The following is a 12,408-nucleotide window of genomic DNA, read 5'->3' on the forward strand; positions in this document are numbered from 1 at the left end:
TGAAGAGAGGGGTTATCATTTCATAGGTGATGCCATGCACTTCAAACAAAGATTCACAAAGTGATCCAAATAAAAAGTGTATTGTTTGACTAGATGAGTCATGCCCGAGCAAGCACGGGCCCAAAAATTTCTATTAACCTTTAGTTGCATCCACAGAAAACATATATTGAAATCTAAACAGCAATAAATATTTCAGAATAACCATAATACCACACACACATAAGCACAATTGTTATTTTGTTTTATAGATTATGACATAGAAGACTACATATTATATCTGAGTATATAATACAAGCTCACAATTGTGAATTTAAGAACAGTAAATTTTTCTCCCATCTTCAAATCACATTCCCTAAGATAGCTGTACAAATGACAGTCTTGTTGACTTGTTCATACGCACCTTCTCCAAAAGAGTTCCATTTTCAAATTACTCCAACAAAATTAGGATTGAGACATGCGCCTGTGTGTTAAATTTTAACACATCTACCTGAGATGTATAAATGAGACGTGTAAATAACAATAATCCTCGAAGAGAAAGCCTATTAATATACAAACACAAAAAGTGAAGCACGGTCCCATCACTAAATGGCCAATTTAACATATATAAACAAAAGAAGCAATTTCATAACCAGTGAATTCAAGCATAGAAAAATTTGCTCCCTGCTATAAAACTATTCCTTGCATGCTTGTTCATCCACGCTATCCTGGAGAAGCTACATCCTGAAATCAATCTACAATAATTTAAGGATGAGACATATCATATCAAAAGTGGAAACTTGAGAAAACCTGTTGGAGTTGATCCAAAAACCCACTGATCATGAGTCCCAAATTTTTGACATGGCTAAAAGTTGTTACCTGTAGATATGACTTAATTTTTCATTTCTGTTGTGTCTACCTCTGTGTTTCTCTGCCATGTAACACAAAATGTAAGTAATAACAGGATGGCATTTAAATCAAACATATACCAAAAAAAAAATATAAGCCCTTAGATTCTTTTGCAGTACGTTAATAGATATCCATCGTCTCTTTAATAATGCATATCAGTAGTTCAGAACCCCAAGGAGCAGATAGTAACACAAACAGTACATTTGAAAGTTGGTCTAACTTAAGGACATAATCAGGACCTGCAAGTTCTTTTGAGTTAACGGCTCACAAGGCTTGTATGAACAAATACAAAAGTCTTTTTACCACTAATGGTCAAAGTATTTACATCTGGTACAAGACTTTGACATGCATAACTCAGGTGCTTCAATATGGAGTATTTTAGCGCCCTCAACTATGAGGAGCTAAAAAAATGCTAAATCGGTTATAGATTAGAGAACAATCGTCACCTTTTAATCTTTAATGCAAAGTTCATTCTAAAATAGTAGCAAGTCCATGTACTAACAAACATAAGATGCTAGTCCCAAGGAGTAATGCAAGCTCAAAGTAGAATTCAAAGTAACTGAGAGCGATAATTTAAAATGGGAAATCCCCTTAGAAATACATTTGGAAGAACAAATTTTCTTCCTTCCAGATGCATATCTAATATTGTTTTAAAAAAAAGAAATTAGAGATACATATGAGAGAAAAACATTGTATTCTTCAAGCCATACTATTCATTTATCTAGGAAGTACGTAAGAAGCCAAACTATCAAAAGCTTTATAACAAACCAATTACAAGCATATGAGCAACCAAAGAAAAAAAAAAGAAATAGTCCCTTGAATAAACATAACTTGGCATGTTAATCAGTATATAAAAGGGTGGAGACACAAGTCATTTAAAAGATAATAGAACCAACATGGTGCCTAGATTACCTGTCAACGATTTATCATCGTCTGTAAAAGCAGTTCTATCAATTCTTATTTTATGGAGCCTGATGCTGGAAGTTTGATAGAAAACAAAGCCATCATGTACATGAAAAGGATGCTGCAAATTTAAGGAGGTATCAAAAGTTCACATTAGAAAGTTAATGAAAATGACGTTCAATTTGGGCAAGAGACGAAGTATATCTAAGTATTTAATGAGAACTCCCTTCATGAATACTTTACAATGTGAAAGGATATAATAACTTACAAATTTCAATCAGTCTCTATGTAAATACCATCAAGTAGACTTTATAAAGCATTTCAAAGTAGCAGCTCTCTGTAATTCCTTCAACCTGTTAGCCCCCATCCAAGCTCTCGTCTTTCTGAGATCTGAATAACCAAGAACTTCTTGTCGCATTAGCTAGAGTTTGATTTGTTTTCTCTCTTCCTCAAAAAGACATATCAACTGCAACAAACTTTTTATGGGATAGTTGGTAGGTCCTTCCAAATATACAACATAATATGGTCAAAGATTTGGTGTAGTAGGTAAGTAAAGATGCTAATAGTCATTCCAGTTGAATTTGCATGCAAATATTTTTACCAGTGTGGCACATGAGACTAAAACTCATCAGTTTAATTAAAAGTTCATCTAACTGATAGGTCGCATTTTAATTTTCCTGCTCTTTAATAATCTGATAGAATTTACTGCACAAATAGAAAATAACAGGAAGAAATACTAATGTATTACACTGAAAAATACAGAATCTACTTCAACAAAGTTTGAGAATAACCACTCCAATACTGATAACTCCTAAATTACAGCATATAACATTCTAGACTGAATAGAAAATGACTGAAATCAATACTAGCAACACAGAGCCAAAATATATATTACTAAGATTACGAGACATGAAATTTCTAAACATTCAAGAGGCTAGAACTCTCCCAAGGATTCTTTATTTTTCTGTTGAATATTTTTTCCCTACTGCTTCCTTCTTTCTCCAGATAAAACTGCCTAATACATGAGTAACTGTCAACAGACAATTACTAAGTTTTCAATTTGTTACTTTTGGCCCTCCTGGAATAAGTTTTTATAACCTGAGGCTTATTACCATCCCCTATATGAGTCACCTTGTCCTCAAGGTGAAAGTCAGGAAATTGTAGATCAATGATTGCATAGTCCTCCCAAGTGTTCTCAAATTCAGGCAGGTTCTTCCACTTGATTAACGCCTTCCATTTATCATTAAGTAGCTTCTTGATCTGCCTCACTGCTTCAGGTTCAACTTGAAGCTCCAATTCTGTTGTAAGAAATGAAGGTAGGTCTTGAGTAGGTGTAGTTGGTTGCAAGAATTGTCTCAACTATAAAACATGAAACATTGAGTTAATGCGTGCTCCAACAGGTAACTCCAACCGATAAGCTATGAGACCAATCTTCTCTAGAATCTTGAAAGGGCCATAAAAATGGGGACTGCGATTTTTATTAATCTTCTTAGATAGAGAACGCAGTTTGTATGGCCATAGTTTGAGATACACCATTTCTCCAACCTCAAAATTCACTACCCTGCGATGTCGATCAACTTGATTCTTCATTCTTTGTTGTGCATGTACCATATGGTTTTTGGGCTCAGTAATGATCAAATTTCTAGTATGAACTTGTTCATTTACTTCTTCCACTGCAAAAGTAGTGTCATCTATGTGAAATATCGATGGTGGATCCCTCCCATATAATGCTTTGAAGGGTGTCATGCCGGCAGATATGTTAAAGGATGTATTAAACCAATATTCAACCCAAGCTAGCCAATGGAACCATTCCTTAGAATTTTCTCCAGTCGTACAACAAAGATATGCCTCCAAACTCCTATTAACCACTTCCGTTTGCCCATCAGTCTCTGGATGATATGCGGAGCTATAGCGTAATGTAGTTCCTGCCATTTTAAATAACTCCCTCCAATAGATTTAGGAAAACCATGTAACTTAACCACTTCCTTAGCAAAAACAGCAACCACATCTTTAGTATTAAAAGGATGAGAAAGTGGGATAAAGTGTGCGTACTTAGTAAGACGGTCTACCACAACCACTATAGTGTCAAACTTATGGTATTTAGGAAGACCGGTAATGAAATCCATACTTACATCTTCTCACACATGTTGAGGTATAGGTAAAGGTTGAAGTAATCCGGTTGGACTCAAAGTTTGAAACTATTCTTTTGACAAGTTTCACACTTGGCAACGAAGTCTTGCACATCCCTTTTCATACCTTCCCAGTAAATATTTTAAAACAGCCTCTTATATGTGCGAAGATACCCCGAATGACCACCTATTGGAGAAGAATGGAACTCCTTCAACAATCCTGGGATTCTGGGTGATCCTTTTGGCAAAACCAAACATCCCTTGAACAGTAGACATCCATTCTTCAAGCTGTATTTGTCGTTTGTTTGTTGTCCTGTAATTAACCTTTGCAAGATAGAAGCCATTTTACTGTCTCTTTTTACTTCTTGGTCCCATTCCTCCTTGTCTTCGTACTTCCAAACCGAAATGGCATATAACTCTGCAGATTCCCCGCATCTGGATAGTGCGTCAACCACTCTATTTTCAGCACCCGATTTGTACTTGATCTCAAACTTATAACCCATGAGTTTGGAAACCCATTTATGCTGATTCTCATCCATTAACTCGTTGTTCCAGCAAAAATTTAAGGGCTTTCTAGTCAGTTTTAACAATGAAATGATGACCCATCAAGTAGTGATTCCATCTCTTGATGGCCAACACAATGACCATTAGCTCTCGTTCATATAACGAGCATTGTCTTGCTCTAGAAGAAGGAATTCTACTGAAATATGCAATAGGTTTACAATTTTGCATTACAACTGCGCCAACACAAAATCCTGAAGCATCAGCTTCAATTACAAAAAGGTTGAGAAAACTCCGGCATCGCCATGACGGGTACTTGAGTCATAGCCAACTTCAAAGCCTCAAAAGCTTGTCGAGCTTGTTTCCCCCCAAAAAAGCATTTTTCTTCAATAAATCTGTTAATGGGCAACAATCTTACCAACTTTCGGTAGTACCCAGTGAGTCCCAAAAACCCCCGCAAACACTTGATATCTCTAGGAACTGGCCAAGATATCATACTCTCAATCTTGGAGGGATCTTCCTGCACTCCTTCAGAGGAGATGATATGGCCCGAGTATTAAAGTTTAAGACGCACTTCTTCTTGTTGATTACTAGTTGGTTCTGTTTGAGAATATCTAAAACAACCTTCAAATGCTCAAAATGAGAACTGACTGAAAAGTCGAGGGTGCATTGGTCAAGCCGAATGGCATGACCATGAACTCATAATGTCCCTCATGGGTACGGAAAGCTATTTATGCTTCATCTCCAGTTTGAATGCAAATATGAGGATATCTCGACTTAAGATCCAACTTGGTAAATACGGTGGCTCCCCCTATCTCATCAAGTAGATCATCAATGCATGGTATTGGAAATTTGTCAGAGACTGTGATGTCATTAAGAGCCCGATAATCCACGCAAAAAATGCCATTCCATCCCTTTTCTTAACAAGTAATACTAGACTAGAATATGGACTAGTACTAGCCCTAATGATTCCAGCAACCATCATCTCTTTGACCAAACGCTCGATCTCAGTTTTTTAAGAATGAGGATATCGATATGGACTAATAGTAATAGCATGATCCCGAGAACGATGTGGTGGTAGACCCGAAGTTTGCTCACATATTTCTAGATAATCAGATAACAACTCCTCAATCTCCTTTGATGTTATAGTTGTTTCATCTTCATGTACTACCTGATTCAACTCAATCCAGAATCTTTGGTTCCCTTTCTTTAGCAAATTGTTCATCGCTTTTAATGACACAACTGTCTGAACCATACCTGGATCCCCCCGAAGCAATACCATTCTTTATGCATCTTCAAATTTCATGGTAAGAAGTTTTTAGTTTACCCTCATCTCACCCAAAGTGGCTAACCATTCCATCCCCAATACCACATCAGTTCCAATTAATTCAAACAGAAAATATTGTTGGTGAATTTTTACTCCCTGCACGTCCAACCTCACCCCTTTGCATACTTTATTCCCACTGACTTGTTGATCATTACCAACTATTACTTCAAATTTGTTGGTCTTCTCAATAGGTAATTGCAGATGACAAGCAAGGTTGGAAGATATAAAGTTATGGGTAGCTCCGCTGTCCACCTAAACTATCACGTCTTGCCCATGAATTTTTCCCACAAGTATCATTGTTCTTTCTCCAGTAAGGCCCACAACCGAATTCATATTCAACACCATCATAGTAGCCTTTTGTTCTCCTTCATCTGTAGCCTCTCCGACGACCTCAAAGAATTCTTATATTTCCTCTTCCTCTGTGTGTAACGACCCGATCGGTTATTTCGAGAGTTATAGCCCCATTTTTCCCATTTCTTCTTTCTTTTGTGCTTTTAAGCTATATTATGGTATACCAGGTTAGTTGGTTCATGTCCGGAGTAATTTCAGAGTGGATTGAAACACTTAGTCTCTAAAGTAGAAACTTAAGTTGGAAAAGTCAACCGGATATTGACTTATGTGTAAACTATATCGGATTTTATTTTTGATGGTTCCGTTAGCTTCGTTAGATAATTCTGGACTTAGGAGTGCATCGGGAATGTGATTTGGAGGTTCGTAGTAGAATTAGGCTTGAATTGGCAAAAGTTAGAAATTTGGCGATATCGGTCGGCAGTGAAAATTTTGATATCGGGGTCGGAATGGATTTTCGGAAGTTGGAGTAGGTTTGTGGTTTTATTTGTGATGTGTGTGAAAAATTTGAGGTCATTCGAACGTGGTTTGGTAGGTTTCGGCGTCATTTGCAGAATTTGAAAAGTTAGAAGTTCTTAGGCTTGAATCCGAGGGTAATTTGGCGTTTTGATGTTATTTTGAGTGATTTGATGATTTTTTTAAGTTTGTATGTTGATATGACTTATTGATATATTTGATTGAGGTCTCGAGGGGCTCGGGGTGAGTCTGGGTGGTTAACGAATTGTTTGAAGTTGGAAAAATGTAGACGAAGCTGCTGCTACTAGTATTTCCGCACCTACGGAGGGGGAGCCGCAGGTGCAAGGTCGCTGATGTGATTGGTGAGCCGCAGATGCGGACATAGAGGACTTGGGCTTGAACTGTAGGTGCGTAATATTGGTCGCATCTACGAGCCCGCAGATACGAGGCTGAGTCACAGATGCGGAAGTCAGGAGGTCTGGCAGTGGCCGCATGTGCGAGGTCTTTTCCGCACCTGCGAGGTCGCAGAAGAGGATTTGGAACGCAGGCGCAAGGATGGGCACTTAAGTGATTTTCCGCAGAAGTGGAGATTTGTGGGCAGAAGCGGCTCCACATGTGCGCATTTTTGAGCTGCAGGTGCGAAAACCTAGGCAGAACCTATAGATAGAAGACTTCGCGAATTTTTGTTCATTTCCACCATTTACAAGTCGCACCTTGGAGCTTTTAGAGTGATTTTTGAAGGGGATTCAAGGATATTCACTAAGGTAAGTTTCTTGAGCTCTATTATCATAAGCTATGGTGTTTTCCCATTAATTTCCCACCTAATTAGTAGGAATTTTGAAGTGAAATAAGGGGTTAGGGCTTGGGATTTTGGAGAGAGTAATTTGAGGATTTGAGGGACCAAATGATGTCGGATTTTGATAAATTTAGTATGCGTAGACTCGTGAGTGAATGGGCTTTCAGGTTTTGTGACTTTTGTCAGATTTCGAGACATGTTCCCGGGGGGCCAGGTTTGAGTGAATTTCAGGATTTGGCCTATAAATTGGTATTTTTGTTGTGGGATTCATTCCTTTAGCTCATATTGATCGAATTTTATTGCTTGTGGCTAGATTCAGATTATTTGGAGGCCGATTTTAGAGGAAAGAGCATTTTGGTATAGGAGTTCTACACTGTTGAGGTAAGTAACAGTTTTAAATCTGATTTTGAGGGTATGAAACCCGAAGTTTGGTATAATGTGACTGTCTGGATGCGGCACCCATGCTAGGTGACGGGGGTGTGGGTGTACGCCATGAGAGATTGAGACTTGGTCCGTCCCGAGAGACTGTGAAGTCTAATAGCTTTTATTTGTGTTTATATGCATTCCTGTCTATTAGAACTTGACTGCCTTTCATGTTAGAGATAATGCTTAGGCTATATTCCTGCTCATGGTAGTTATATTCAGTCATAGTGATTCTTGTACATGTTTACCTCAGTCTCTGCTATTTTCCCTGATGATATACTGTAACACTTTGATTTGGGCTGTTTTCCCTTTCTTTATTGAGTTCTATGAGACTAGAGAGGTTCATGACTGAGTAAGGCCGAGGGCTTGGTTGTGAGGTATTGTTCTATGGCACGTGAGTTGTCCGTGCGGATCCTTATGTTTATACTATGGCACGTGAGTTGTTCGTGCGGATCCAGATATGATATTATAGCACGTGAGTTGTCCATGTAGCACGTGAGTTATCCGTGCAGATTATAACGCTTGGTCTGTAGGAGCCCCTCATGAGTCTAAACACCCCAGTGAGCGCCGGTACCTATTGAGCATGTGCATTGAGGGCTGAGAGTTGAGTGCCAAGTTGTTGAGGGTTTGAGTGATTTTTGCCCTGAGAGGCTGTATTTGTTTTTCAATTGTTGATGCACCTAGTTTCTATCTGTCATTGTTGTGAAATTTCTGTAAGTTTCCATCTCCATCGTTCCTGCACTTTAAATGTATAAAACTGATTTGACTTAAATTGCCGGATTTGAAAGTATGTCTATTCTTTGATGGAATTATTGAAAATGAACTGTACTGTATAGCTCATCGCTGCTTCTTAGTTCCTTATTTATTTCTGTTACTTGCTGAGTTGGTTGTACTCATGCTACAACCTGCACTTCATGTGCAGATCCAGGTGTGTATGAGCACAGAGATTGTTGAGTCCAGGCCTGTTGAGTTTAGGAGACTGCAAGGTAGCTGCCAGCGTCCGCAGGACCTTGTTACTCCTTCCACATTTCTTTCCATTTTGTACTGATATGTAGATATTGGTTGTAATAGTTTTAAATACTTAGATGCTCATGACTTAGTGACACCCCGATGTCGGGCTATTTTTCCGCACTTATGTTTTATTTTGGTTTTACCCCTTATTTATGAGAAAATTCGGTTATTTTAAATGTCTTAATTCACTTTTGTTAAATTCTGAAAGTGTTTTGGAAAAGTCGGCTTGCCTAGTACCACGATAGGAGCCATCACGATGGGTTAGGTTTTAGGTCGTGATAAGTTGGTATCAGAGCCTAGGTTACATAGGTCTCACGAGTCATGAGAAGGTTTAGTAAAGTCTTGCGGATCAGTGCGGAGATGTCTGTACTTATCTTCGAGAGGCTACAGAACCCTTAGGAAAATTTCACATTCTTGGATTCTTGTCGTGCGAATCTGTTTATTCTGGTAATTAAACACTTGTTGTTTCATTCTCTCACAGATGGTAAGGACTCGTGCTACCGGTCAGGAGGGCCAGCCACCAGTACCATCAACCAGGGCCGCGAGAGGCCGAGGTTGCGGTAGGGGCAGAGGTACCGCCCGCACAGTAGTTGGGGCAGTACCTGCAGATCTACCAGTTATCCCAGATCAGGACCAGATTCCAATTGTTGATGCACCAGCTCAGGCACCACCTGTGCCTGTTGTGATTCCAGGCCTCGAGGAGGCCCTTGCTCAGATTCTAATAGCGTGTACCGGCCTTGCTCAGGCGGTCTCTATCTCGACGGCCGCAAACACTTCTCAGGCTGGGAGAGGCACTCAGACTCCCACCGCTCGCACACCCGAGAAGGTTGTTCAGGGACTCCAGACATCGGAAGCACCACCAGCCCAGCCGGTTGTAGCTGCTCAGGATTATGTGGTTCCTGCTATGCTTGAGGATGATCAACATAGGTTGGAGAGGTTTGGGAGACTCCAGCCTTCACCTTTCAGTGGCACAGAGAGAGAGGATTCCCAAGACTTCTTGGACAGGTGTCAGAGGATACTCCATAAAGCTGGTATTCTGGAGACTTGTGGGGTCTCATTCACTGCTTTTCAGTTTTTTAGGGCTGCACTCAGATGGTGGGAGACTTACGAGAGGCGTAGGCATGTTGGCACAACACCCCTTACTTGGCAGCAATTCTCCGTGGTCTTTTTGGAGAAGTTCGTGCCTCAGTCCCGCAGAGAGGAACTGCGCAGACAATTTGAGCAGCTTCACTAGGGTGATATGTCTGTGACGCAGTATGAGATGCGATTCTCGGAGTTGGCCTGTTATGCTATCTGGTTGGTTCCCACAGACAGGGAGAGGATCATGAGGTTTATAGATGGTCTCATTTTTCAGCTACGATTGCTTAGGACCAGAGAGAGAGTGTCTCGTGCTACCTTTGATAAGGTTGTCGACATTGCTCTGCAGATTGAGATGGTTCGCGGTCAGGAGAGGGTTGAGAGGGAGGTCAAGAGGCCTCGTGATCAGGGTGGATTCAGCGGTGCTCCTTCTAGGGATCAGCTCCAGCACGGTAGAGGTCGTTATTTCAGACAGGCTCAGACAACTCGGCCATTTCACCGTGGTGCATCATCTGGCCATGGTTCTCACAGTCATCAACATGGCCAGTCATCATTTAGTGCACTACTAGTGCAGAGTTCTCATCATGCCCCGTCCGCTCAGATATCCCCGGGTATTTCTTTTGGGCATCAGGAGCAGTAGTTTCATCAGAGGAGGGGTTGTTTCGAGTGCGGAGATTTGGTCACATTATGAGAGATTACCCTAGGCTATTGGGTAGGACTCCACAGCGGAGTACTCGGCCGATAGCACCAGCACCAGTTCCTCCACCACTCGCCCAACCAGCCAGGGGTGGAGCTCAGCCAGCTAGGGGTGGAGCCCAGTCAGCTAGGGGTCTCCCGAGAGGGGGAGGCATATCAGGGGGTGGTTAGGCCCATTTCTATGCCCTCCCTGTCAGACCAGATGCTATTGCTTCAGATGTTGTGATTATAGGTATTCTCTCAGTTTGTCACAAAGATGCCTCTGTATTATTTGACCCTGGTTCCACGTATTCATATGTTTCCTCATATTTCGCCCATTTTCTGGATATGCCCCGTGAGTCTTTAGTTTTATCTGTTCATGTATCTACTCCTGTGGGCGATACTATTGTTGTGGACCGCATATATCGGTAATGTGTGGTGACTATTGGGGGTCTGAAGACCCGAGTGGACCTTTTGCTACTCAGTATGGTTGACTTTGACGTGATATTGGGTATAGATTGGTTATCTCCATGTCATATTGTTCTAGATTATCACACTAAGACTGTGACATTGGCGATGCCGGGTTTTTTGAGGGTTGAGTGGAGCGGTTCTATAGACTATGCACCTAGTAGGGTGATTTCATACTTGAAGGCTCAGCGTATGGTTGAGAAGGGTTGTCTATCCTATTTGGCTTTTGTGAGAGATGTTAGTGCAGAGACTCCTGCCATTGATTCTGTTCCAGTGGTGCGTGATTTCCCGGATGTGCTTCCTATAGACTTGTCAGGCATGCTGCCTAACAGGGATATTGACTTCGGTATTGATTTGGTGCCGGGCACTCAGCCCATTTCTATTCCACCGTATCGTATGACACCGGCGGAGTTAAAGGAACAACTTCAGGAACTCCTTGATAAAGGGTTTATTCGGCCTAGTGTGTCACCTTGGGGTGCACCGGTTCTATTTGTAAAGAAGAAGGATGGTTCCATGAGGATGTGCATTGATTACAGGCAGTTGAACAAGGTCATAGTCAAGAACAAGTATCCTTTGCCCCGTATTGATGATTTATTTGACCAGCTTCAGGGAGTGAGGGTGTTCTCCAAGATTAATTTGAGATCCGGTTATCACCAGCTGAAGATTTGGGATTCTGATATTCTTAAGACAGCTTTCAGGACCCGTTATGGCCATTATGAGTTCTTGGTGATGTCTTTTGAGCTAACCAATGCCCCAGCAATGTTCATGCATTTGATGAACAGTGTATTCTAGTCCTATTTGTACTCATTCGTTATTGTATTCATTGATGACATCCTGGTGTACTCTCGTAGCCAGGAGGAGCATGCTCAGCATTTGAGGGTTGTATTGCAGAGATTGAGGGAGGAGAAGCTTTATGCAAAGTTCTCCAAGTGTGAGTTTTGGCTCGGTTCAGTAGCATTCTTAGGGCACGTGGTTTCCAGTGAGGGTATTCAGGTGGATCCGAAGAAGATAGAGGCAGTGAAAAGTTAGCCTAGACCGTCCTCAGCCACGGAGATTAGGAGCTTTCTTGGTTTTATCGGGTTATTACCGTCGCTTTGTGGAGGGATTTTCATCTATTGCATTGCCCATGACCAAATTGACCCAAAAAGGTGCTCCATTCAGGTGGTCGGATGAGTGTGAGGAGAGCTTTCAGAAGCTCAAGATTGCTTTGACCATAGCTCAAGTGTTAGTTTTGCTATTAGCTTCAGGTTCTTACACTATGTATTTTGATGCCTCGAAGGTAGGTATTGGATATGTTCTGATGCAGGAGGGTAGGGTGATTTCCTATGCCTTGTGCCAGTTGAAAACCCATGAGAAGAACTATCATGTCCATGATCTTGAGTTAGCAACCATTGTTCATGCCTTGAAGA

General features: G+C 41.0%; 1 protein-coding gene and 1 long non-coding RNA gene across 4 annotated transcripts; both read right to left on the reverse strand.

Moving 5' to 3' along the window:
* Window positions 1-419: 419 nt before the first annotated feature.
* On the reverse strand, window positions 420-2,286 carry LOC108948632 (uncharacterized). 3 transcript variants are annotated; one of them, XR_011408023.1, is made up of 3 exons: window positions 2,057-2,286; window positions 630-1,909; window positions 420-487 (listed from the first exon to the last, which is right to left on the reverse strand). It is a non-coding gene; the product is annotated as an uncharacterized lncRNA (long non-coding RNA). The 3 variants fall into 3 exon arrangements; XR_011408024.1 differs by lacking the exon at window positions 2,057-2,286 and having other exon boundaries at window positions 787-2,047; XR_011408022.1 differs by lacking the exon at window positions 2,057-2,286 and having other exon boundaries at window positions 630-2,047.
* Window positions 2,287-4,060: 1,774 nt separating this feature from the next.
* On the reverse strand, window positions 4,061-4,456 carry LOC104116900 (uncharacterized). The gene has a single exon (XM_009627857.1). The coding sequence runs from the start codon at window positions 4,454-4,456 to the stop codon at window positions 4,061-4,063; it is 396 nt and encodes a 131-aa protein (XP_009626152.1).
* Window positions 4,457-12,408: the final 7,952 nt, after the last annotated feature.

The sequence above is a fragment of the Nicotiana tomentosiformis genome, chromosome 5, assembly GCF_000390325.3.
Source record: "Nicotiana tomentosiformis chromosome 5, ASM39032v3, whole genome shotgun sequence".
In the NCBI taxonomy this organism is placed as follows: domain Eukaryota; kingdom Viridiplantae; phylum Streptophyta; class Magnoliopsida; order Solanales; family Solanaceae; genus Nicotiana; species Nicotiana tomentosiformis.

What these genes read in the sequence shown, in the direction of transcription:
- LOC104116900 (XM_009627857.1), bottom strand. Translation starts at nt 4,456, where the DNA reads ATGGATGAGAATCAGCATAAATGGGTTTCCAAACTCATGGGTTATAAG.